General features: G+C 44.4%; 1 protein-coding gene, 3 non-coding genes and 1 pseudogene across 4 annotated transcripts; 3 read left to right on the forward strand and 2 right to left on the reverse strand.

The window, feature by feature from the left end:
• The first annotated feature begins 678 nt into the window (after positions 1-678).
• LOC119287880 lies at positions 679-6197 on the forward strand (annotated as a pseudogene).
• A 3080-nt stretch (positions 6198-9277) lies between these two features.
• Positions 9278-9350, forward strand: TRNAA-AGC. Its single transcript has one exon. It is a non-coding gene; the product is annotated as a tRNA-Ala (tRNA).
• Positions 9351-9421: 71 nt separating this feature from the next.
• On the forward strand, positions 9422-9492 carry TRNAG-CCC. The gene has a single exon. It is a non-coding gene; the product is annotated as a tRNA-Gly (tRNA).
• An 808-nt stretch (positions 9493-10300) lies between these two features.
• On the reverse strand, positions 10301-12551 carry LOC119289680 (F-box/LRR-repeat/kelch-repeat protein At2g27520-like). Its single transcript, XM_037568947.1, has 3 exons — positions 12412-12551; positions 12272-12340; positions 10301-11723 (listed from the first exon to the last, which is right to left on the reverse strand). Exon 3 carries the CDS (start codon positions 11703-11705, stop codon positions 10539-10541), a length of 1167 nt encoding a protein of 388 aa, XP_037424844.1. The 5' UTR covers positions 11706-11723; positions 12272-12340; positions 12412-12551; the 3' UTR covers positions 10301-10538.
• A 7559-nt stretch (positions 12552-20110) lies between these two features.
• TRNAA-AGC lies at positions 20111-20183 on the reverse strand. Its single transcript has one exon. It is a non-coding gene; the product is annotated as a tRNA-Ala (tRNA).
• Between the last annotated feature and the right edge of the window lie 7761 nt (positions 20184-27944).

Raw genomic sequence — 27944 nt, forward strand, 5'->3', positions numbered from 1 at the left:
TTCTGGCATCTTGTTTGCCCGAAAAATGAGGTTGAAAAGCTTGGTTAGCCATACTATCGCTATGTCCCCGAGACCTTTCCACACCTCAATGGGGATACAATCAGGGCCCATCGCCTTGCCTCCTTTCATCCTTTTTAAAGCCTCCTTCACCTCAGACTCCTGGATGCGCCGCACAAAACGCATGCTGGTCTCATCAAAGGAGTCGTCCAGTTCAATGGTAGAACTCTCATTCTCCCCATTGAACAGCTTGTCGAAGTACTCCCGCCATCTATGCTTAATCTCCTCGTCCTTCACCAAGAGTTGGCCTGCTCCGTCCTTGATGCATTTGACTTGGCCAATATCCCTCATCTTCCTCTCCCGGATCTTAGCCATCTTATAGATGTCCCTTTCACCTTCCTTCGTGCCTAACTGTTGGTAGAGGTCCTCATATGCCTGACCCCTTGCTTCACCAACAGCTCGCTTTGCGGCCTTCTTCGCCATCTTGTACTTCTTTATGTTGTCTGCACTCCTATCCAGGTATAGGCGTCTGAAGCAATCTTTCTTCTCTTGGATCTTGGAAAATTTTGGATTTAGTTAGGCAATTGTGATCTTGAACCAAATTTTATGATGGATTATGAGATTTTTAATGGATTAGTTAGTTGATTGTGATCTTGAGGAGATAGTCAAAGATGTTCGGTGTATTAATTAATCTTGAACAATTTGGATTTAGTTAGGTGATTGTGATATTGAACCAAATTTTTCTGTGATTTATGAGATTTTAGTTGGATTTAGTTAGGAGATTGTGTCTTAAGAAGATAGTCAAAGATGTTTGGTGGATTATGAGATTTTAGGTCTAATAGATGAGCATGGTGATTATTATATTGGTGGATAAATGAACCTTCAATAAATTTGAAACAATTTGGATATAGTTAGCGGACTATGATCTTTAACCAAATTTTATGGCCGCGCTCCGCCTCTTCCTCGAGGAGCATGTGCAGTGCGGTGGTGCGGTGGCCTCAGAAGATGGGCGTCAACATCTGCAGCTTGTGCACAATGGTGACTCCATGCATCTCCTACGCCCCGCAACCCTCTCCTTCCTGGCACAGGAGGAGCAGAAGCAAGGATGCCGAGGCGGTTCAGGTTTGCCTCCACCTCAGCTCTCACTCCTGTCTCCCTTTTTTGTCTCATTCTGCAGCTTCATTCAAGCATATATTTTAAATTGCTAGGTATTCAAGGTAGTTAGCTTATCAATGGACTACACCTACATTTGATGTTAGAACTCTGATACTAATTTATGTTCTTGTAGCATGGGTGAATGGTGCTTTAGCTTCAATGACCAATTTTATTGCTGAATATTTTTCCCATTGAAAGTGTCAAAGAATATACAACTTGGTATGGAGAAGTTTTCTTATGGGGAAATAAAGATTCTTGTATGCAGAACTATTTGGGCTCCCGCAGCTGTATTAGTTGGTTTTAGTTCTCAAATTGGATGTATGAATCTGAGATCTGGACCTCAAGTTCACTGCTTTTCTTTTCATCTGCAGTCGCGAGGAAGAGTAGGAAGATCAGGCAGAGAGGGTTTCACGTACCTCTTCTACACTAACAAGTCTTTGCTTTTCAGGATTGCCATGGTGAGCTGCTGCTGTAATGCTTTAATTTTCTTTTGTGTTGTCACTTTGTTAAACTTTGTTCTCTTATTCTGATGCTATGATTTGTGGCTAGATGAGATTTGTGGTGAAAAGTCTCCTTTATTTTGTTTACCTACAAATCTTGAATGCACGATTGATAATTTTGCTGGATAGGTTAGAAATCTAAATAATAGACATTTTAAAGGGTGTAGTTGGTAAACAGGGAAAGCCAAGAAAAATATATAGCTTACTTACAGTGTTGTTTGATCCATCGCTCTGCGGCAGGCTTACTGATGGACTTGGAAGTATGCCTGATCTTGCACTACATTTATTGCCTGTTGTTGGTGTGTTTCTTTTATTCTATATTTAGGGGGTTCTAAGCATGCAGTTGTATCTGTTTGAGACCCGCTTCAGTCTCTGGGCTACTGCAGGGAGCTTTGGATGGTGGTCTTGATATTGCGCACAGTGACAAGAGATTTGCTGGCTTCAAGAACGATAAGAAGCAGCTGGGCGCTGAGATTCACCGCAAAATACATCTATGAAGGTCATGTTGCGGACTACATGAAGGTGAGTTGGATCCATTGGCCTCGTGGTATTATAATGCCATTTCTTCATTCCCTAGGGCTATCGTTGTTGTATACATGAATTCTTTCTGGAAGATATATCTGGGCCAGATTCACCCATATAAAGTATCCTAAAGCAGTGTGCTTTGTTCTTATTTCTGAAGCAGCTTACTGAATCTCGTTTTAACTTCTGCCCTACCCTTATTGCAGTCAATAGCTGATGAGGAATCTAAGAAGTACCAATCTCACTTCAGTGAGTACATCAAGAAGAATATTGCGGCCGATGGCATGGAAGCACTGCACAAGAAGGTTCATGCTACCATTCGTGCTTATCCTACCATGGCAAAATCAACCAAGGAACCTCCAAAGACGCACAAGAGTTAGATATATCTTGCTTTTTATTAAAGTCAAACAACTGATAATGAAGTTTTCTCATGCTCATGTAGTTAGATATATCTTGCTTTTATGTAGTAATGTGTATAAATGTTTTCTCATGCTCATGTAGCCTGTTCATTCCTAAACTATATGTTCTTTTGTTAAAACCTTGAAATATTAAGATGTTAGGGTAAATAATCTTAATAGAAAAGTTTTGCTATGCAATGAGATACAGTTGTATGCAAAAAATAATCTTGTCTTATATAGTTATATATCAAAACTATGGATTTTCTATGCACTTCCTGCAATCATTAATGTTCATTGTCTTTGTTTGGATTTTGTTGGGCACCTGCGGGGACGTGCTGTTGGACACGACGGACGCTGCCAGGTCTGCGTCGACAGCGCACGGAGCCTGGCCTCTGTGTTGTGTTCTCCATCTTGCAGTGCATGATGAACTACACACTAAAGTTCAGCTGAAGTTCCCCTGTTTTCTTCTACTACAAGAGTTCTGTCGATTTGTACTACTTGGCTGCAAATGTTTGCCGTTTGCATCACCATACGGATAGTGGTAAGAATGCAGCAGCAAATCCAATAGTAGGTAATCATGACAGTATTTCACCACCGGTACCTTGCTGTCTTTTATGGTTGCAGGTTTGTTCTTCTGGCACTATTCATGGTTCTCATCATAGCCATACTGAATGATGGCAAGTGGCATCTCTGAATTTATCATATGAATTGTGACTTGATGAGCTTGCTTGGCTACTGACCTGCTGTGTGGGAAGGGCATCCTTTTACCAGAGCTATGGATTTTAACATGCTCCATTTCCTTCAGGTCTTTTATCGCTCTCCTAAAATTTATCTGAGTCCAGTGGGGTTGCTCATGAGTTGCAGAATTTAGGCTTACAGTAGGATGAACTTCCTTGAGAATCAATAATAGAAAAGTTTTGGTTAAGAGCAATTTCCAACGCCAGAGAGAAAATTTACTTCACTGGTTAATAGGAATCCACCTCACGTTTTCTTGTGTTCTGCCTTTCTCAAAGTAAAAAAAGCAGAAGTTGGAGAGAGAAATTACTGTATTAGTTAAGACAACTAATTTGCATACAAAGGCAGCAATGCACAAGCAGTGTCAGTGTTAGCGTGTACTTATTCCAGAGATGATTGGAGTAACCGTTGACCGGTTCAGCAGCCACCATATAATTGAATCACAATTAATAGACTAGTAGGCAAAGATATTGGAGGGCTACTTTCAGATCAATTCATGACTATACGTATGGTATGAGCTATTCATATCGCCGCGAACTTGTTGAACACGGCTATACTGGTGAACAAAAGCACAAGTTTGTGTGCAGTGTGAGCTAAGAAAGCCGGTTAATCATTCAGCATCATGCATGGTATTCAGTCATGATTGCCAAGTGTCAAGTTCAGTTTTAAAAGCTGAACCCTCAAGTGTTAAGTTTAGGTAACAGAGGCTGTGGAGTAACTGTAGCTGGATCAAATTCTGAATGTCAAGTTCAGAATATGATACTCAATTATCATGACAAAATTTACTACTTTGGAATGTGTGGGTGCGCTGATTTTCGACTAGTTGATCTAATCATCTTGAATTGACAGGTTTTCTGAATATACTCGCAAGTTGCAACCATGGCCTTACAGTGCTACACGCCTCTGCTGAAGCCCCAACTAACCCAAGTCTCGGTCAACCCTTCCATTAACACGATACAGATTCCAGCGATTAGTTATTCTAATACTCTTCTGATAATTATCTTCTCTGAATATACACGAAATAATTGCCTTACAGAGTCAGTCCTCTGCCCCTCTGTTGAAGCCCTAACTGGCCCAAGTCTCGGCCAGCCCTTCTCTAAATCGATGCAGATTGCAGATTTGCCTCGCACCAATTTGCTCCTTGCATAAGCTAGTAATCTCTGGCCATATTTCATTTTTTATCCTACTTGCATCATGCCTGATGACTTTTTCTGTGCCACCAATTTTAGTGTATGTTCGAGGCGTAGCAGATTTTACGGATCTTTTCTTTGTGTCATTGCTTCATCAAATGGAAGAGATTCGTCAAATGGAAATTTAAACCAGTTTATGATTTGGTGAGGAATCTATATATATTAGTGTGTGTTGTTACGTTGAGCTCTAAATAATGGAGAGCACACAAAATTACATTCAATCCAAATAGGGCTGGTGTTTGCATCTGTATTCTGTAGTTTTGTATGTTAAAAAAGGACAGACCCAGTGCATAGAAGCTCCCACACAAGGTGGGGTCTGGGGAGGGATTATAGGAACCTAGTCTTACCCTTGCAAAGTGCAATGCAGAGAGGCTGGTTCGAACCCAGGACCTCTTGGCACAAGTGGGGAGGACTTCACCACTGCGCCAGGCCTGCCCTCTCTGTAGTTCTGTATGTTGTATTCAAATAAACTGTTGCTTTTTGGGTGTTCATTTTCGTCTTAATAATGGTGATTGTTATTCACTTGGAACCATCATGTAAACCTAGCTGGACATGGTCAAACTATAATTTTCCATGTTTCAGGCCTGCCCTCTCTGTAGTTCTGTATGTTGTATTCAAATAAACTGTTGCTTTTTGGGTGTTCATTTTCGTCTTAATAATGGTGATTGTTATTCACTTGGAACCATCATGTAAACCTAGCTGGACATGGTCAAACTATAATTTTCCATGTTTCAAAATACTATGTGGTGTAGTACTTTGTTCCAAGAGTCTTTCTTCACAGAATGGATTTTTTTCCAGTATTCTCCTAATTCATTTTGGTGTATTGATGTGATCTGATCATCAGAATGCATGAACTGTATTGAATTCTTGTAAGGAAGCATTTGAATGTTACTTGTCCTGATCTAATTATCTGCAATCCACTGGTTATGGAACTGCACTTGCAATGGTAGCAGGAACGACCTTGCTTGGGCGACCTTCTCTGTTATGATATTGTTGTCTAAGTTTAAATCCCTGAATCTGCTCCATGGTTTTATTGTGTTGGATGTGCCCAAAGAAGCTTCTTTCTTTTGATTTTTGTTGTCAATATATTCTGTGCATGCTCCTCATACTCATTATGAAGTTTGGCAAATATCAATTCTCTGGATGTTCTTCATAACTATGGCAAATCACTTGAAGTTCAAATGTTAGCATAACTAATAAGTTGTATGTTCGGCAATGACACAATGCACAGATCAAGTGTTAGTTTTCTGAAACTATTGTACTGTGAACTGATTCTAACTTCCTCACTTTTATTTGTAGTTTGGCCTACATCGGTACCTAGTGTTGATGTGAAGGAAAAGACCTTAGCAGGACTACTGATCATCGCCTTGCAACTCATTTTCTTCAAAAGTGTCTTGGCTTCAGACATGACAACTTGAGAATTCAGATTTTTTGTAGCGCAGAGCCCATAAGTTCCTATCTTTGTGCTAGCTAAACTTGAGCTTAAGTTGTAATGGTGTAGCATGAATTTTTATTCTTTTATGTGTCCGTAGTGAGTTTTGTAGTTTTATTTGATAATTATTTGTGCAAATTTTAGTACTAGCAGTTTCTACGGTTTCTACGGTTATCTGTAGAAAGAAAAGCATCATCCCCACTATAATTATCAAATAATTATAGCAACTCATATTCAGTAAATTTAGTAAAAATATTAGTTTCTCCACTGTGAGCTGCTAGTGCTTCATCTCTAGCCACAAATTGAGCAAACGAGTGTAGAACATCATGCATGTTGCAGACACACTGATCAACAAACTCTGTATTTGGCTCTATAAAATTTCTCAGTACCAGCTCCTTATAGTACCTGCTTTCTAGTCTTCCAAGTCATCCAAGGTCCTGTGAAGAAATACTTCACTAATCCACATGCCAATGATTTCCTTTCTTAAAAACATCACAGTTTTAGGGAGAAGGGAGTAGTGCGGAAAGCATTGTTTGGCACAAGAAGATAAATCTTTTTCTGAATTTTTTTGTACCTTTAAAGTTTTTGTACATTTTGTTTTGTTTCTGTGGGAACTGTTGCCATTGGAATCGGCAAAAATATCAGCAATTTATTAGATAAATAATGGAAACATCATGGTGAAACTATGACCATGCAAACTACAGATCCTCATCCAAACAAAGATGAACTGGGAATTAGCACATTGTTGAACCAAAATAGACCAGGTTCAACTGCATGGTCCTTTTTTGGGGTAAAAGGAACAAGACTAGGTTCCACTATGATGAACAACAACAGAGACATGTAACATCAAAATAATGCCAGCCAACACAACCGGTTATAGAGCAGCAGCAAAGAAGGACCCTACAAGTTACAAGATTTATACCACCAACCTTATTCTCGCAACTGGTGAAAGTCAATCAATCCCTGTTTCCAAAAAAGAACCTGGAAACAAAACCAACCAAAGGCCAAGCTTGTAGGTCTTCCCTGTCTTTGTCTGTTATCTGAACTTGCACATTTGTCGTACAAGTGTTCAGTTCTTCAGTATCTTCCTTCAAGTGGCGGCGGTCTAGTTGGGTCTCGGTCGGGCATGAGGCGATGACATAGTGTTGGATGGTCTTGCTTCCGGTACTGGCCAGGGCAGACGACGGCAGTGCCTGCGAGCATTGCTTCCTTCTTGAAGGCATCGTTGAGGCGACATGTGTCGCTTCTACGCCCAAATCTTAGATCCACCATGAGATTTGGATCAAAGTTTGAGATGTCCTCTCAATCCAAAATAATTTTAACAATAAGGCTGGATCTTTAGGCAAACATGATCACCCGTATAGAAAGATCTTTCATTCCTTTTTCATTTTTGTGAAGTATTTCATTCTGCTCTAGGCTCATTCATTATTTGTTCTGAACTGAGCAACCATTTGTTCACTGTCATAAATGGTCATTTGGGGAGGTTTATAACCATATAAGGCCTCAAAATGAGTTGTTTTCAGTGAGAAGTGGTAGGAGTTATTGTACCACGGTTCAGCTAGTGGGAGCCAATTCACCCTGTGTTTTGGCTCCTCGAAAACCATGCAACGCAGATAGGAGACTTAGCGCATTGGTTAACTCTTTTTATTGGTCGTCAGTTTGCAGGGTATGATGTTGTGTTGTTACATCGTTCACACCATTCCACCTTCACACATTTGAAAAGTTCTTGATAGAGTTAACTCAAAGGTTTAAGGAATGCTATGCAACTCCGTGACGTTGTCCGTCATAACCTGGAAGACACTCTGAGTAGTGTAGGGGAGTGCTAATGGTAGGAAGTGAGCATACTTTTCACACAAACCACTACTCCTAATATTACTTCTTTCCTCAGATTTGGGAACACAAGTGATAAAGTCCATTGTAATGTGAGACCAAGCAATGGGAGGAGATGATAGATGTTAAAGTTTACTGGGAGGATGGATATGTTCAAATTTTGTGGTTTGACAACTAGGGCACTGAGGGACAAATGTTTCAACTATAGCTTTTAGCTTTTGCCAATAGAGAATCCTTTTGATCCTGCGATAAGTAGCTCTTATCCCGAATGACCACCTAATGTAGAAGAATGGAACTTGTTTCCGTTGGTACATCTAATGTACCAACATAAAACCTATTGTTGTACTTGAGGATGCCATTGTGGAGAAAGAATTGAGGAGTGGGATCAACGTCAAAGGCAACTTCTTGTGTTAGAATTCGTTACAATCTACCTATACAATCTTGCAGTTACAATAAGAACAACTTGATTCATAGAGATAAGGTATTGCACATAGTTTAAACCAGTTCCCTCAGCTATCAAAGCCGTGATCTGGGAAGATTTATTGCATGTGTATAGTGTTATAAATACAATCCACATAGCCTCCTTGGGGAGGTACAAACGCTTACACAAAATCTCACATGGTATCACGAGCCATTTCACTTTGTATCCATCTAGTGTGTTGCATCCAACCAATGTCATGGCTAACTCGGATAAAACTCGCTCCGTAAACACATGCATCGCCCTAGCTCTCCTGCAACATGCTTGCAGTGGTCATCACCCAGCCGATTGTGTTGCCCACATGGAAGGCCATTTGGAACATCTTCCTGACTTAGATAAAACTTACTTTGTAAACACCCACGTAGCTCTCTCGCGGCATGCTTGCAGCGGTCATCACCCAACCTATCGCGGCACACATTGAAGGCCATTGAGGGCATCTTCTCGACATAGACAAATTAAAGCTTGCATCATAAACACCCGCAATGCCCTAGCTACTACACACAAGGGCTCCATCCATCTTCGACTACATGAACAAGTTGAAAGTACTCAGGCGACAAGATGGTCACCGTGGGTAAGCCACCGGAAGATGAGGGCATGATATCTACTTCAACCTAGTTGTGTCCGATGTCGTTGCGCGCTCTAGACTAGTCTCGGTCAGCGAGGTATTCTCGTTGCGATAGTATACAACTTAGTGTTTGTCAGCATCAGCTATGACTCTGCTTGATATCATCCAGCCAATCAAGGACAATAGTGGTGATGGGATGACAATTGATAGTATGAGTGGCATCCCTCCTTGAGAGAGCATCGGCCACTACATTTTTATTTTCTTTTTATATTCAATAAACCTCAGAAGTTAATTTGTGTTATAATCTTTTTTCTAAGTCTTTGGCTCGTCATATTTTTCAGACCTTTTTGATTTATTTTTCTGGTTGGTGCTCGAGCACAAACACAAACACAAACATGAGGTCCGCCTCTGCAAAGGGGGAAAAAAGGTCCTGCACATTGAAGAAGTAAGCACGAGTCGGACAAGAATAACAAAAGGGGATGTAGCTCAGATGGTAGAGCGCTCGCTTAGCATGCGAGAGGTATGGGGATCGATACCCCACTTCTCCATTTTTCCTTTTTTTCTATGTTTTTTCCTTTGCAGATTTAATACTAGAATGCGAATACTAAACACCACGGAAGCGCATCTGGTGTAGTGGTATCATAGTACCCTCCCACGGTACTGACCAGGGTTCGATTCCCTGGATGCGCACTTCTTTTTTTCTTTTTTTATATAAGTTTAAGTTCTTTTTCACTGTCTGAATGGGCCAAAATATCAACATTTTTGTAAGATAGATAATGGAAACATCATGGTGAATCTGTGACCAGGCAAGCTATGTACCTGATCCATTGTTTTGGGTAAAATAAAAGGAACAAGACCAGGTTCCACTATGATGAGCAGAAACACAAAGACATGTAACAGCAGCCTTACAGAAAAATAACGCCAGCCAACACAAATCCGGTCACTGAAGCAGCAGCAAAGAAAAAGCCCAGCTAGCAATACTTACAAGATTTATATACCAACTGGTCAAAGCCGATCAATCAAGTTCATAACTAATTCATTCCTACTACCCCCCAAAAACAAACTGGAAACAAAACCAAAAGCCAAGCTCTTTTCTCCGAAATGGTTGGAAGTCAATGGAACAAAGTCCGTACTTGCCAGAAAACAGAAACAGTAGTCGTATTGATGTAGCAAATCAGACACATAACAGTGATAGTATTATCTAAATCACTTGCCACTGTAGTAACGATCAGACACAAAACCATGCTGCTGAGCACCAAAATGGCATGCAGCTTCCGAAATATGGCTAATGTAAAAGTCATCTCCACACAAAGAACAGGAGCGGCCAGTTGCCGAAATCAGCAGGACCAAAGCTTGCACTGAACATGAAAGATCCAAATAAAAGCCACCGAAGGGAGTAACTGAAATACTAACCATTTCAACAACCAAAATGGCACAAATTCTCACGAAGGAATCAGCATTTCAAACTGCAACCATGCCTTAATAATAACAACGCAAACTGAAAGTCAACAGGGGTGAACATGAACACGATAACAGTACTATATAGCAACAGCATAGACACACCATTGTTTACAACATCAACATGACGCTCGAGATAGCACAACAAGCACCAAGTGACGAACCGCTACTTCAGACATACAATTCGGTTCTACTAGTACTAAAAAGTTCGTACAGCATAGATATTCCATAAGCACAGCAAACAGCTAGTCCAAATCATTAAGATGGAGCCTGGCATCTTATAGCACCATGACGAATGGAGGCTCCTTGTTCACAGCATCTTCTTCCTGCGCCTCAAACAATGGGACTGAAATCATGCTCTCTTGGAGGCGCTGCATAGTTAGCATAAAGTGCTTCCCAGGCTCTTTGGTTCCCACATATCCTAAAAACACACCATCAATGTCGCAATGCAACAGACGGCCAACACACTGCTCGATCAACAACTCACGCTCATTGATCACAGCCATCCTAGGGAGAGTATTGAAGTCAAACTTAAACGGTGGCAATGCCTCCATTGCTGACAAGTTAAACCGGTACTGAAAGCCCCAGGTCTCAGCATCATAGTCCTGCAACACCCAAACATCTAAATTGACACAGTCATTGGTGGTGCAGCACAAGGCAAGGGAACCGCCCATAACCAACAATGACACCTTATCACCCAACTGTGCTGGGCGGCTCATCTGCCAGAATGTCTCGGCTACGGTGTCAAATACCGTTATGCTGAAGCCTGTTGCCCAATGCAGGCAAGCACGATTATGCACTGGTGGAGAAATGTGGGACAGGGTAGATGGATATCCATGTTTTGAAACTATCGACCATTGGATGCATCTTGGCTGGTCCGATCCCACTGTGAGTACGAAGTAATCAGGCAACTCAGTTGAGACGGCAGCCCCAATGAATACCAAGTACGACACTTGTTTTGAGTATGACACCCAGAGAACACGGTGTTCTCCAGATGTGTGGAGCCGGTAGAAGCCGACTACGCTGATGGCGCTGGTGCGTGACCATTCTGGAGGATGTGGCAGGGAAGCACACTTGCGGGTGGTAGGGTTGCAGATGTAGAAATTGGATTGCTTCTCCAGGATGAGGAGGCCATCACAAGCAGCATGACATACAGTCATCTCGTTTGTAAAGGGATCTGCGTGCCGGAGGACACGCTGTATCTTTTGATCAGTAGGGGATCCGACATGGCGATAGATGCCCTCCGTGTTTCGGATGATGGGGAGCGAGGGCTGGTGGCGGTGGTGGTTGAGGATGAACGCGTTGGTGGAAGTGCCGCCGCGCCACGACTTGCGGACGGCACGGCAGCGGAGTACATCCTTGGCCGGCAGCCGGACAAGGATCTCGTCAACGACAAGCCACTCGGGCAGGTCGTCGAACACGGTCACGCCGCTGCTTTTCGGCATGCTGATTGCTACGCGTAGCTGTTAAGAAAAAAAGAAGAAGCAAACATGCATTAGTATGGCACATGAAGAAGAAACGTGATTTACTAAAAATCACTGTGGTGAAACTTCCGAGTTTGGTCACTCTCCCCTTTTTATGGTGGACCGTTAGATTTATCAGCCGATTCTTGCTGCCATTACTTTGGTCAATCTTTTTTATGGTGGATCTTCAGATCTATGCAAGTGGATCGATGTTTGTGTTTGAACTTGTTGTTCCCAATACCGTGCACTAACAAATTGTCGCGCCATTTGACGCCAAGACATGCATGCATTTGTGTGCAGGTGTCAGGTGTGCGTGCTGGGCAACGAATCAGATCTAAAATTTTGTTGTACTCCCTCCGTAACATCTACACGTATCTGAAAGGTAAAAAGCTACTTACTGTAAAATTTATACAGATCTAAAAAGGGGCATTCTATTGAGCTGAAGCTACAGCAGTTTCATCCGTGCGGAGCGGCCTTTATAAAAGAACCGCTTCGGCGATCTGTCTGCTAAACTGAGAGAATGGGAGGAGAGAGCCGAGAGGATTTACTCTGGAGCGGCGATTTCCGGCGGCGTCGCGACGGTGTTCCGTTCCCGGCGGCGTCTCTGGACTGACGATCTGGTGGCGAAGCAGTGGGTCGAATGAGAAAGTGAAAAAAGGAAGACAAAATGGGGGCGAAGGAGACTCACCGGCCACAACGCACGGCTGAAATCTTGTCTTGGTTGGAAGACAACATGAGGGGAAGAAGGCGATGAGCGGGCGCGGAGTCTTCTTGGCGAAGCAGGCGTAGTAAAGGAGGAGGAGGATGGGTGGTGGGAAACTTGCAAGCGGCCGATGGGACTAGACGAGCTGTGGTGGTAGCTTTTTAGGTTTGCTGCTGCGTAGGCTGGAATTGATGAGGGAGGAGAAGGAAAAGCATCGCTTTGACAGAAACGACGTGGAGGACACGAACTAGTAGAGTAGATTGATGGATGGATCCGTTTCATCTTCCAGATGCAGAGGCCGGGGGTCATTCTTTTTTTCTAAAAAAATAGATATCAGAAATAACTTAAGAATGTTGAAGTTGCAATAATATACCCATCTATGGCCCTAGGTGTTTTTCTTCGTGTAGTTTGCCTTTTACCGATGTACAAGCTCCGGCTCTTCTTCTTCGATTCAGTCTTTTGGGCTCTAATCCTCCTTAACTTCGTCTCTTAGGATGGATTGGACGGAGGCTTGGCGCATATTCCTTTCAGCTTCGACAAGGTTAGGCTTTTCTCGTCGTGCATACGCGACAGTGAGATTTGGTATCAGGTTCTTCAAATCAGTTCAAGGGCTCAACGGCGACTACTGCAGCCACAGGCGGAGGACTCGGTAGGGCGAGGTCGTGCGCCCGCCCTACCTTGATTTAGCGCAACACCTCTATATACGGCTACGCTGCCTTGTTGTGTACACCCGCATCTTGTCGTGCATGCATCGCTGGACGCTGGTTTTTCTTTTTGGAATAGAAAAGTAGGGCATGTAGTATGGGACTCGGCTTCTGTCCACCACAACCCAGAAAAAGAAAGGCCCAACTGCCCAAGCATGGCAGCATCAACCGATCCACGCACGACTCCCGACTCGACTCCTCTGTGCGAACGCACCAGGCGCTCCAGTCCAACCCGAGCGTCGCCGGCCGCTTCCCTAATTGCTGGTCACTGCCGCCGTCTCGGCCTTCCAACCGCCGGTTCTTGGCTCTGGCCATCCTTCGCGAGTCTAGGCCGCCCTGCTGCCGCCGTCGTTCACAGCCTAAATTGAAGCATTTCTATATGCAATTAATTTCATGTTTGATTGTTATGCATTGAGTTCAGATTATAGATTTATTAAGAAATTGAGCTTGTTTTGTAAAAAAAGCGTATGTGGTAATTTATGAGAATTTTATTAGGTATTTTTCGTAGTTATAGAAGTGGCGAAGTTATTTCACCGAATTTTTTTCCGGGGTTGCTTTAATCATGGTTCCGCCACTGCACCCACGCGAGCGAGCAACCAACCCTAGCGATAGTGGCCATTGAGTCGGGCAAACAACCGTAGCAGCGGAGGCTACACAAGGCCCAGCCGTGGGTGCAGCGGCATTGCTGTGTGTTGTCGCGACGGTTGTCAACGCAAGGTTCGCCCCACCTTAAATTTTTTCCGTCCTCCGCCACTGACTGCAGCTCAAGGGCACTGGTCCTTAGGGGCACGTGCACAAACGTTTTCGCTGTCGTCGACAAAGTCAGACCGTCTTTCCGGATGCAGAAGTGGTGTTCGATGGTCCAAGGTTCTCGATATAACTTTTATTATATTTGGGGTCTTTTGTGTTTCTGGTGTGAACCTTCACAACCATGAACCATCCTTGTCGAAAAAAAGAGGTTTACTATGATGGCCTCGATCTTAATTTATCTCGTGTTGAACGGGGTTAATGGTTCTGCAGGTCACTGGTGCAGGAACTGGGTCTGAACGCATCTGTCCATCTATCTTACGAGCGCTTCTTCTCTCCCCTCATCAGTTCCACCCTACGCAGCAGCAGCAGCAGCAGCACAGGAGCTACTTTCTGCTCGTCCAGTCCCATCTTCCACAGCTTGCACCTGGCAGCACTGGCAGAGAGTGGTGCGCACCGCGATCCAGTTTCACACCGCCCGTCCTCTTCCTTGCATCCGAGGAAGACCGTCGCTCGACCGTGCCGGCTCCGAAGCAGAGTAAATCCTCTCGGATCTCTCCGTCCATTCTCTCCTCTCCGCTCCTCTAGCTGGTAGATCGGCGGAGCACTTATTTCTTGCGCCAAATCCGTCGCTTTGTTTGCTAATCTTTGCTTTCCTTTTTTCTCGTACTTGCTAGTATCAGCGAGGAACCAGCATGCCGGGCAGCCGTGCCGCGAGCGTGTTGGACGACCTGCCGGAGTGGCTCGTCGTCGACGAGATCCTCGCCCGGCTGCCTGTCAAGGACGTGTTCCGCTGCCGCGCCGTCCGCAGGTCGTGGCGCAGCGGCACATCCACCGACGCCTTCATCCACGGCCACCACCGCCGCCAGCCCTCGCTGCCCATCATCGAGCACGAACTGGGCATCAGTCGCGTCGCCGGAGCCTCCGCCTCCGCCTCGAGTGGTCAGAAGATACGGCCCCTGCTCCGTTACGCAAGCCTAGATACATGCATGCGCTTCATAACCTGTGACGGGCTCCTCATTTTGTGGTGGGGTTCAGATTTCTACATCTGCAACCCGGCCACCCGCAAGTGCGCCCCGCTGCCGCATCCTCCACGACAACAGTTCATCAGCCCCATCACCGGAGTCGACGTGCTCGGCTTGTACCGGCACCAGCCATCTGAAGAATACCGGGTGCTCTGGGTGTCGTACGCCTCGCCCCTGGGGACATTATTCCCATTCGCCGCTGTTGAGGTTGAGCAGCCTCATTACTTTGTCTTCACCGTGGGATCGGACCAGCCAAGACGCATCCAATGGCCGACAGTTTTAGAAGATTGGTGTCCTGCTGCCCGGTCCAACCATCCACCGATCCACCATCGTGGTAGCCTCCACTGGGCAATGGGTTGGAGCATAACGGTATTTGACACCATAGCCGAGACATTCCGGCAGATAGCCGCCCAGCACAATTGGGCAGTTTCGTGTTATTATTGGATACCGGCGACAACCTTGCTTTGTATGTCAGCACCGACCATGACCGCGTCACTTTGGAGGCATCTCCACCGCTTAAGTTGTGGAAATCTATCCCTAGGCTGGCTGTGATCAATGAGCGTGAGCTGTTGATGGCGCAGCGTCCTCATCGTCTGTTGCATTGTGACATTAATGGTGTGTTTCTAGGAAATGTAGAAAGCGAAGAGCATGAGAACCGCTTGACACTTTCTTGGCATCGCTTCCAAGAGAGCATGATTTCAGTCCCGTTGTTTGAGGCGCAAGAAGAAGATGCTGTGAGCAACGAGCCTCGTCCATTCGTCATGGTGCTATAAGATGACATGCTCCATCTTAATGGTTTGGAGTAGTTATTTGTTATGCCCCTGGTAGTACCTATCATGTATCTGTATGAACCTTGCATTCTGTTCTATGTTCTTACTTTTTAGTACTACTACTAGTAGAACCGAACACTTTGTATTTCTGAAGTAGTACTCTAATATCATCGTTTCATTTGTGTCATGTTATCTTGAACGTTGTGTTAAATGTATGTTATGAACAATGGTGTGTCCATTGCTATATAGAACTGTTGTACTGTTCTCCTTAGTTCACTTTGAATTTGCATTGTTAAAAGTGACGAATGGCAAGGTTGCAGCTTGAAATGCTAATTCCTTAGCGAGAAGTTATGGCATTTTAGCTGCTGAAATGGTTACTTCAGGTACTCCCTTATGTAGCTTCCTATTTTGATCTTTCATGCTCAGTGCAATCGAGTATCTATGCTCTGGAAGTGTTCTGCTGTTCTTCCCATTTTTTACTTTCATTTTGCACTGTTAGAAAAATCATGGAAGGCATGATTGCATTTTGAAATGCTAATTCCTTCACAAGTAGTTATGGCATCTTTGTTGCTGAATTTGTTGGTTCAGGTACTCACTTATGTAGCTCAATTTTTTGATCTTTCATGTCCTGTGCACACTTGATTTTCGCACCTGGACGCTCCTGTTCTTTGGTGTGGACATTTTTTTTGGTTTTGAAAAGGAGGATAACCCCCGGCCTCTGCAGTTCTTTGTATGGAGATGTCTTTTCTTAGGCACATTTCAGAAACTGCATGTGATTTGGTGCTCAGCGGCATAGTTTTATGTCTGATTGTTACTATGGTGGCAAGTAATGTGATCACTGCTACTACCACTGTTATGTGTCTGATTACTACTTCAATACGACTATTGTTTTTGTTCTTGGGCAAGGATGAACTTCGTTTCCGGAAAGAGCTTGGCTGTTGGTTTCTGTACTGTTATGAGCTCTAGTGATTGACTTTCAGTAATTGGGAGCTCTAATGATTTTTGTGCAAGGTTGTTCTTCCATGTCTTTGTGTTTCTGTTCATCATAGTGGAACCTGGTTCTGTTGCTTCTATTTTAGAGCCAAAGAAAAGGACCAGGTGAATGTGCTAATTTCCAGTTCAGCTTTATCTGGATGAAGATTTTTGTAGCTTACATGGTGACAGTTTCACCATGATGTTTCCACTATTTTATCTGAAAAATTAGTGTTAATTAAGCCGATTCAGATGTAGGACCTGAATTTGAAAAAAAATAAAATTAAGAAAAATGCGCATCCAGGAAATCGAACCCTAGTCAGTACCGTGGGAGGGTACTATGATACCACTACACCAGATGCGCTTTGGATGCTTCTGCTTCTTCTTTGTCCATATTATATCGTTCGTAGACCAGGTAAATGTGCAAATTCGCAGCTCATCAGTGTCTGCATGAAGATGTTTAGCAGCTCACACGGCGACAGTTTTGACCGGTTTAGTTTCTTCATGGGATTCCTGTCAGATCCAATGGACATTTTCGGCGTTGTTTTGCGTGGTTGAGAACTAGGCGTTGGTTACCACAGCAGCACTACATTGATCATATCGTTTGGAAACTGAATTCATTGATCACAGAAACCTACTCCCTCCGTTCCGATTTACTCGTCGTGGTTTTAGTTTAATTTGAACTAAAACCACGACGAGTAAATCGGAACGGAGGGAGTACTATGTACTAAATAAGAACCGGTCTTTTTTGCTGGGTTACTGCACTGGCAAGATTTGGTGACTGAAGAAACCAAATGCAGAAGAATTTGGATTTGTATTCAGATCTGCAAAACACAAAACAAAACAGAAAAGGATAAGATTGGAGAAGTGGGGTAGTAAAATAAGGTAGTATTTCTTCACACTCAGAACTGAGTTAGTTTGGATTTTACTGTATTCATTCTGAAAAACAAAGAGAGGAAAAATTGAATTCAAGCACGGCCGCGGGTTCCGGCAAGGGGACCCTCTTTCCCCGCTGCTATTTGTCCTTGCGATTGACCCTCTCCATCAACTCCTCGACCTTGCAACACGCAAAGGCATCATTCGCAAGATCCGTGGTCGCGGGGCCATGATGCGAACCTCCCTCTATGCGGATGACGCGGCCATCTTTATGGCCCCTTTTAAGAGGGACATCGACAACCTTTCGGTCACCTTCGAGGCTTTGGGGAGGTCACAGGCCTTTGCACAAACCTTCACAAGAGCTCCGTCGTGCCCATCAATTGCAGCCACCTTCCTCTTGGGCACATCCTCCAGAGTATGCCGGCAACCCGCTCCACCTTCCTGATTAAGTACTTGGGCCTCCCGCTCTCTGTTCGGCAGCTCAAGAAGGTCGACTTCCAATATCTAGAGGACAAAGCAGCCAGTAAATTGGTGGCTTGGGATGGGAGGAACATCACCACTATCGGTCGGACGGCCCTCGTCAGATCTGTCATCACCTCCCAAGCGGTTTTCTCCATCACGCCTCTCATCGTGCCTCAGGGCACCCTTGCCAACCTCAACAAGATTGAGAGATCATTCCTTTGGTCGGGCTCGGATAGAACGACTGGCGCAAAGTGCAAAGTCAATTAAGATGTCATTTGCCGGCCTAAGGCTTATGGAGGGCTTGGGGTCCTAAACACCGACAAATTTGCGAGGGCCTTATGACTCCGGTGGCCTTGGTATGAATGGAAAGAACCCAACAAGCTGTGGGTTGGCCTAGGGAACCCGTGCACCAAACAGGACCTCGATTTCTTCTATGCCTCCTCCACCATCACTGTTGGAAATGGGGCAAAAGCGCCTTTTTGGGATTCCCCTTGGTTGTGTGGCATTAAGCCCAAGGACGTCGCCCCAAGGATTCATGCAGCCTCTCGAAGAAAGAACTGGAAGGTGCGCGAGGCCCTTGACGGGAACGCTTGGATGACGAAGATCAAGACTAGAACTATCATCTCTGCTGACCATATCCGCGAGTTCTTCTCCCTTTGGTTGCTTGTGAGGGACATCCGCCTGGATGCTCTTGTCGACGACGACATCATTTGGAAGCACTCTGTCGATGGGGTCTATTCGACGGCAAGCGCGTATAAGGCGCAATTCCTTGGCATGACCCGCTCTCCCCTGGACTTCATGCATGATTTGGAAAGCTTGGGCCCCCTCCTAAGGTTAAATTCTTTGCATGGCTTGCGTTGCAAGACCGGATCTGGACTGCTGACCGGTTGGCGCGGCGGGGTTGAGACAACTGTGGTCTCTGCCCTCTGCACGAGGGTGCAGGAATCGGGCATTCACCTTCTTGTCAACTGCCGCTTCTCTATTAGGCTTTGGCGATTGATCTTTGCCAAATTTGGGCTGCTGCACATGGACACTTCCTCTTGGATCAATGAGGGGTCCCTCTTGCGGTGGTGGGACAAAATGACCGTCATGCGAACTCCCAACAGACGCACCCTGGCCTCCCTCACCATGCTCGTCTCGTGGACTATTTGGAACGAGAGAAACGCAAGGGTGTTCCGTCACAAGAGCACCCCTCCGCCAGTTCTCCTCAAAAACATCGTCGAGGAGGCCAACCTATGGGTTACCGCCAGTGCCAAGAAACTAGGGCTTATTGTTTTACGCGAATAATTGCCATGACGTTCGTGTAGGCTCTTGTAAAACTCTATTCTCTCCTTATTTAATGGATGAGGCAAATCTTTTGCCTCCGTTTCGAGAAAAAAAATCCTACCTCGTCTCCTTTTAGTTTGTGGATCATTGATTATCCAGTGATGTTTCTCTGGTTATTTACTTCAGAGATGGTAGTGATATTTGGTGAAGCATAAGATGTTCTTGCTGTAGTTCAGAAAAAGTATACCGTCGCCGCAGATCAACATTTCAGGAACTAAATTCTTTTATAGACACCGCAATCAGGAGCTTACTGTGTAGATAAGAGCTGTTTTTTTTCTCTTGGAATTTTGCAAGTTGTAACTTTCTCTTCATGTGGATGCTGCATTGGCGGGATTGATTGACCAAATAAATTTGGTTGGGTGTAGGGCAGAACATACGGTCGTTTTTTTCGCCTTTCTTTCTGAAGTGTTGTAACTGTGTCTCTGGTGATCATTTTGCTGTGGATGTTTAACAAAATAATGATGATGACATTTTGCTCTTGGGTGACTATTGTTGCACCGCTTTGGTTTGCAGCACAACATTGCCCATGTTAATTTTCCTTTGTGTCTAGAGGGATTTTTGTGCATGTTTGGGAGTTTTGGAGTTTGCAAAAGTGAAGTCAAGAATCTGGATAGTTTTTCTTCACAGAGAATTGCAAAATAAAAATAAAAATGAGTCACAACATTGCCCCATGTTAATTTTCCTTTGTGTCTAGAGGGATTTTTGTGCATGTTTGGGAGTTTTGGAGTTTGCAAAAGTGAAGTCAAGAATCTGGATAGTTTTTCTTCACAGAGAGTTGCAAAATAAAAATAAAAATGAGTTCTGGAGAAGTGGGGTATCGATCCCCATACCTCTCGCATGCTAAGCGAGCGCTCTACCATCTGAGCTACATCCCCTTTTGTTATTCTTGTCCGACTCGTGCTTACTTCTTCAATGTGCAGGACCTTTTTTCCCCCTTTGCAGAGGCGGACCTCATGTTTGTGTTTGTGTTTGTGCTCGAGCACCAACCAGAAAAATAAATCAAAAAGGTCTGAAAAATATGACGAGCCAAAGACTTAGAAAAAAGATTATAACACAAATTAACTTCTGAGGTTTATTGAATATAAAAAGAAAATAAAAATGTAGTGGCCGATGCTCTCTCAAGGAGGGATACCACTCATACTATCAATTGTCATCCCATCACCACTATTGTCCTTGATTGGCTGGATGATATCAAGCAGAGTCATAGCTGATGCTGACAAACACTAAGTTGTATACTATCGCAACGAGAATACCTCGCTGACCGAGACTAGTCTAGAGCGCGCAACCACCTTGGTCGTTGACTCGTGCGTGCTTCTCCTGTTTGCAGCACCTTTGCAGACTTAACCTCAAGTTTGTGTTTGTGTTCGTGCTCAAGTACCGACTTAATGCTATAAAGAAATGAAAACATTACTAAACATGTTATTCGCAACAGCAAAAAGACTAAACGTGAAACCTCCTGGTCATTAAAATAGATCAACAAAGTCAAAATACATGATCAGTCAAAGCCTTACAAAAAGAAATACAGCACAAACAGTGGCGGACCCAATAATTGAAGTTAGCCGGGGCGAACATTGTTGGAAATATAAGTCTACTTAATCAAAATTCATGTCATTCAACTACCAAAAACATAAAAAGGTCTTTGAAACAATTAATATGGATTCTTCACTTGATGTCACAAATACATTTCTACAATCTCAAGCCAGACCTACAAAATTATGAATGTATTGGCTCCAGTGTGATAACTATCGTGTTAGAATAAAATGCTAATGCAAGGTTATAAACGACACTCCGAGGTACGATATTTGTTAACGAGGTTCACCAATATGGCTATATCCTCGGGGCATGACTACGGGCGCTCCTCCCCAAGATACCGCAACACCGGCCGCTCGGGCGCCGGCACAAGCCGTCGGTTCCCCCGCGTATCTGTTGCTATCAAGTCGACCAATGGTGCCCCTCCATATATAAGAGGCCTAGGATACAAGTGTCCGACTCCTACACAACTCGTACCTAACCACACCAATTACAACTCCAAGTCCACGTAACCCCTTGCGTACATAATATATTCGACACAAATATAACAAACTCCACCTTGGCGAATATTCTCCACCACCTAGAAGTTGTCCAAACTCGAACCTTCATGTACTCCGGACTTGGGTTGTCTCCTTTGTAGCTTACTGAGAGCTACCCGACGGGCCAAACCCGCCGCCACCGTGGGACCCCACTGCTACTCCTGCAGCTCCACTCTCCATGGCTCCACCTGCAATAGTGCTCCATTGCAACTTGTAAAGATGCGAAACCGTCCTCTCTCCTATCATCACGGTCACCCCATCTTCCATGATTTTCATGGTCTTCGTATCCCGATCACAACAGAATTCCATACCACCATCATGAAGAACACCAAGCGAAATTAGATTCCTCCTTAGCCCTGGCACATGCCTGACTCCCCGAAGCATCCGCTCAACTCCATCAAACATCTTGATTTTGATGTCACCTACTCCAGCAACACGATAACCTGTGTCATCGCCCACATAGGCTAAACCATACTCACCAGACTTGTACGAAGAGAACCACTCCCTGTTGGGTGTCGCATGAAAAGAGCAAGCTGAATCCAACATCCACGCTTTAGCTTTTGTTGACTGCCTGTTTGATATAACGAGAACATCACTATTACTGTCCGAGCCATCACCATGAGTAGCCGCATTAGCAATTGCCCCACCCTTCAGTTCTGGGCATTCCCTCTTTATATGTCCCCAATCCTTGCACCTGTAGCACTGCACATTTTTCTTCTTTTTCTTCTTCGCCTCTTGTCCCTTCCTGAGCTGATAACCTTTAACTGCCAACCCCAAACCTTGAGTACTCTCCCTTTCTGCAGCATTCTTTTGCTTCATCAACTCATGCCCAGGCAACGCTGCAGTGACTTCCTCATTATTGATGGTTGTCTTTCCATGTGTCAATGTAATGACCAAATGCTCATAGGACGGTGGCAATGAAACAAGAAGAAGTAGTGCCTTATCCTCGTCCTCAATCTTCACATCCAGACGCGCTAGATCCGTGACTAATTGATTAAAGGCATTCACATGCTCCACAAGATCCGACCCCTCCTGCATCTTCAGCCCATAGAACTTTTGCTTCAAATACAGCTTATTGGTTGCTGACTTGGACATATAATGATTTGCCAACTTGTCCCAAATTCCCTTAGGAGTATCTTCGTCCATAACATGATACATGACCTGATCCGCAAGACAAAGCCATATGGTAGCGGCCGCCTGCACTTGCATATCCTCCCACGCATTGTTGTCAACCTTGGTCGGCTTCGTCTCCTGCAAACCCTTCAAGATTCCCTGCTGCGCCAGAATATCCTTGACTCTTGTCTGCCATAACCGAAGTTACCCGTGCCATCGAATTTCTCCACATCAAACTTGGTGAACCCCGGCGCCATGCCGAGCCGCGATCTAACCGACCTGTTGCCGCCGGTCTTACCGCCCTTTTTTTCTTCTGCGACTTCCTCATGAAAAAGATCACCGATCCCGTATTCCTCGTCTGAAGCCACGCCGCAGTCCGCGATCTTCCAAGAAATCTGACTTGCACAACCTTCTTGTCTGCCCTTTCAGAAAATCACCGTGAAGCCTTGTCGACGCGCAGATGAACTTGCCCTCCGCCGAAACCTACTGCTCCACCTTTTCCTAAACCTGCAGACTATTTTCTGTGCCTTCGCTGCCTCACGTCGCCGACCTTTTATTACTGCTGAATCAACCCATGGCCTTGCCTTTTCCTTCCCTGACATGGAAATCAAAATCACAGACCGCGCAGAGATATCCAATCCAATACAGTACCAATCTCCAACGGACCAACATGCATGCGCACGGCTCCTTGAATCACAAATTAGCAGGCCTGTCCCCTGGACCCAAAACGCACACGAACGCACGTATCATCAGATAGGTTCACCGCATGTATGTTAGTCCCCTTGACTCCTGCCACAATACGATTTTTCTATCCTTGTGCACCGCACTCCGTCCGAGAAACCTACTACTTTGGCCTTCCTTTGTCTTGCATGTCGCGCCGCTGCCGAGACTGATTGCCACACGCCTCCGAGGCTCCGAGCGGCCGTCTCACACAACGCGAGGTACCGAAGCCTGTACAACCTTTCCTCTGTCCGTGTCTCTCGGAAAAACTCGCTGCTGATCTCGACGACAACTTCTGCCATGTCTCTTTTCTTGGTTCTCGCCAGCTATCTGTAACAGCCCTGCCGCACCTACTCATCTGATGTCAACCTTGCCGAAACAGTCGTCATCTCGCGCATCGTCCGTGCACGAGCCGTGCCGTACCCTGGCCATCCACGTCGCCGACACAATCCGTCCGCAGTATCGCGCCGTCGCCCTTGTACAACATCGAGCGCATCATCTCGATGCTCTCACACTCCGATATATCCGGCCGTCCCTCACGTCTGGTCGCCGGTCTGATCACGAGCCGAATCTGTCGCCTCCGCAACGTCTTCAACAGCCACTACGCCGGTCCGATCGCCACGTCTAGCAGATCCTTACCAACCGCAGCCCATCGAATGGTCCAGGTCTCCTGCCCGAAGTGTCCGACACCACCGACCGCCTCCGCGATCGCCGCCATGCTCCACCTTGCGCCAATCGGACGTTCCATGGCACCCGTCGAGCATGATCCTCGTACCTCCGGATGATCTTCCGCATAGCCTTCTCGCAACCTTGCTCTGACACCACTTGTTAGAATAAAATGCTGATGCAAGATCATAGACGACACTCCGAGGCACGATATTTGTTAATGAGGTTCACCAATATGGCTACATCCCCGGGGCATGACTACGGGCGCTCCTCCCCAAGATACCGCAACACCGGTCGCCTGGGCGCCGGCACAAGCCGTCGACTCCCCCGCGTACCTGTTGCTATCAAGTCGTCATTGTTTACAACGTGTGGTGCCCCTCCGTATATAAAAGGCCTAGGATACAAGTGTCCGACTCCTACACAACTCGTACCTAACCACACCAATTACAACTCCAAGTCCACGTAACCCCTTGTGTACATAATATATTGGACACAAATATAACATATCGTATATTTTCTGCCCGCAAAAAATTATTGTATATTCTCATAAGATGGCAGTATACCTCTATAACATGTAGTTGTACAAAGAACACGAGGTTGTAAGGTAGATGGCCTCTACGTCTCCGGAAAGTATAAAAATGTGCCATAGTCTGCTTATCACAGATTTTGACAGTGGGAGACCAATCCATTCAGTACTGCTGAGCTGGATGGGAGCTCCTAGTTGGCGCCTTCTGCGCCGGTTACCTTAAGTGGCGCCTGTAGGGCGTCGTTGGTGGGCTGTTTCTTCGCTGGCCCAAGTAGTTGCGCGCTTATACTGTTTCTTTTGACTGTTTGTTCGTTCTTGTTGACACGGAATTTGGCCGAAGTAAAATACAAAGTGATATCTATTATCAAAATATGATAAAGGGCAAATTATATAAAAATGGCGAACTGCCAAATAGACCAAGGAAATGATTATGGTAAATTTTAGGTCGCTCAGTATGAAATAGCGGTCGCAAAAATAAATAAATAAACAAAGTGTCACTTATAGCTGCAAATTCATTTACTTGTGAAATTATGATTAGTACGCACGCACGCCACCAGTGGCGACAGATGGCCGATGCGAACTTAAAATGGTCACAAGGGCACTAATATTGCCAAAATATCGATCATATCCTAAATGTCGGCTTCAACACGTCGATAATGTAAAATATCATTGTGATGCATAAAAATGTACCGTGCTAATGAATATACATGTTGTATTTCATCAGCATCATCGCGATGCATAAAAAAATGTAACTGTGTCGTATTTTATCAGCATATTTTGTTAAATATCATTGCGATGCATAAAAAATGTATAGCGCCAATGAAGTATATACGTGTCGTATTTTGAGTTGCGTGTAGAAAATAATTAATGCATGCACCCACACCATATATAAGTCTTAATGAGCCGTTAATAGCTAATTAGGCCCTGGCCCATTGGAAATATGCTTACGTTTAGCAAACAAGCGTAATTATAATTCCCATACAAGGCTGCATGCACGTAGGCCACTTCTTGATTAAAAGCATGCAAATGGACTATGCCTAGGCCCACATGGGTGATTAAAGAAAAAGAGTTTTAGCCCATAGCGGCCAATTGCAAGACCAAGCCGGTCCAAATCTCAGTCAACAGGTAATAAAGAAATAGATTAAAGAAAAGGGAGGAAGCTCCACCATCCCATGATACTCCCACGACATGCATGATCTCCAGAACGTGGGCGCGTGCCCAAGTGGATCCATGTGCTGCTCCCTCCTATAAATAGCACCACAGGGGCTGCTCTCCGGGCGCTCCTTTTCCTAATCTCGCTCCGCTGTGCTACCGCTGCTGCTATTGTGTTGCCGCTGCTGCTCTCAACCACACACATATATTGCTGCTGTAGAAAAAAGGCTCATATACGACTGCTGCTGCAAGGCTGCCGTCCGGCCAGGAGCGTGAGGAAGGTAGTCCAGGTGGGAGTCATGATCCTCCTCTAATCTTCTTGCTCCTCCCTATTTCTCTCATCACATTCATCGTTCTTCTTGGTTGATCACTATGATACAAACCAAGGAGTATGCCTATGTGTCCTCATCTTGATATTTTGCCTTGGCCGATCATCGCGATACGAGCCAAAGAGCAGTTATGTTTAGGAGAGGAAAATTTGCCCCTTGGTTGGTCATTGTGATACAAACCAAGGAGTATTCTCCATATATTTTCATCTTGATATGTTGCCTTGGCTGATCATTGTGATACGAGCCAAAGAGCACTTATATTTAAGAGAAGAAAATTTGTCCTTGGTTGATCATTGTGATACAAACCAAGGAGCATTCTCCATATAGTCTAATCTTGACATTTCGCCCTGGCTGATCATCATGATACATGCCAAAGTGCAAATATGTTTAAGAGCAGAAAGAAAATACTCCTTGGCGGATCATCATGATACAAATCAAGGAGCATACACCATATAATTCCATATTGTCATCTTTGCCTTTGGCTGATCATCATGATACGAGCCAAAGTGCGATTATGTCAAAGAGGATAAATTTCACTCCTTGGTTGATCATGGCGACCCAAACTAAGGAGGATATATTTTCCCTTCCATCATAAATGAGAGCGACGCAAAGGTAAAGTTCGGGGGAAAACAAATATGGAACATACACAAACCCCATATAACCAGCTACATAAAATCATAGAATAAGTACGTGCTTACAAAAATGTAATGTTCATTCGTTTGAGTTGCACAAAACAAGGTCATGTAAATTGTGCATGTACCTCCATACCTAGTGCATGAAAATGCATAAATCAGGTGCTTGCCAAATCATATTTGAGGCCTCTTGTTGGTTACACTGCGGACATACATGCTATGCCACGTCAGTAGTAATACAAACAGGGAGGTATAAACATCACATACATCTGTCATGCAGATTATGAAATGAGCATACTCTAATGCATATAGAATATGCTAAGTGAAATCTAACGTGTAAACATGAGGTAATAAAAATGTTAGTTGTCTCATTTTGCACTAAAATAAAATATGCCCATAAAAGAAAATGAATGCGTGTAGGTTAAGTAAAAAAATATAATCCTACATATCTAAAAATATGAAATCTAGAGCGTATAGACTCTATGCAACACGCATATACTGTCTACCAATAGTTAGGGTATATGCATGTGACCCATAATAAAATGATAGATATTGCATCTAGCTCGCTTTAGTCCCTATCAAAAGAGACTGATTCGCTTAGCAGATGCCATCATCAAAACATACCAAACAAAATCCAACAAGATAACATATGGGAGGGTTCTAATATTAGAACCCCCCCACCTTTTCTTAAATTTCCATGCATGCGTAGAGGCTAACATGGATTAAATCATATACCATCATCTCATGCATGTTCATATGTGCATCAACAAAAGATGTAACATGCATGTATTAAGTGGATACTCTTCTAGTCGACTCATCACTCGTTAAAACGAAATGACCTAAAAATTGATTAAGATAGCCGCATGGTCATACTAGCATATGTTGGTTAAGTTGACTACACAAATTAGGTATCTGCAAAAAGCATGCACTGCACTCATACTCTACGTATCGATCATAATGGTATAAGAGTAAAAAATATAAATGAACAAAACACATGTTAACTTGAAGAAGATCGAGGATGCTCCCCCGAGCACACCGGCGTCAACGACAACGAGGAGGAGCGATTTTCTTTATCATTTTGTAGTAGTCATGTGTTGCAATTCTATGTAATAGGATAGTTGGAATTCTTAATCAGGGGTTTTCTCTACGGAGATGTAATTAACAGACCTTTTATGTAAATGTAAGAGCTCTGGAAATAATGTACCTGCAATGTTTGATCTCCATTTTATTTATGCATTTAAATTATTTACTCTGTATCAATGACGTGGACGCGTGTCTCACGCCCGCCATTTTCCCGTCATCAGATTCTGGCACGCCTGGTGGGACATATTTCTCCCCTCATCTTTGAATTCCAACATAGGATTGCAACATATGAATTCCCATAGTACATAAAGCATAAAACATTATGCCCCCATATACAAAAAAATCA

Source organism: Triticum dicoccoides, chromosome 4A (genome assembly GCF_002162155.2).
Source record: "Triticum dicoccoides isolate Atlit2015 ecotype Zavitan chromosome 4A, WEW_v2.0, whole genome shotgun sequence".
NCBI lineage: Eukaryota > Viridiplantae > Streptophyta > Magnoliopsida > Poales > Poaceae > Triticum > Triticum dicoccoides.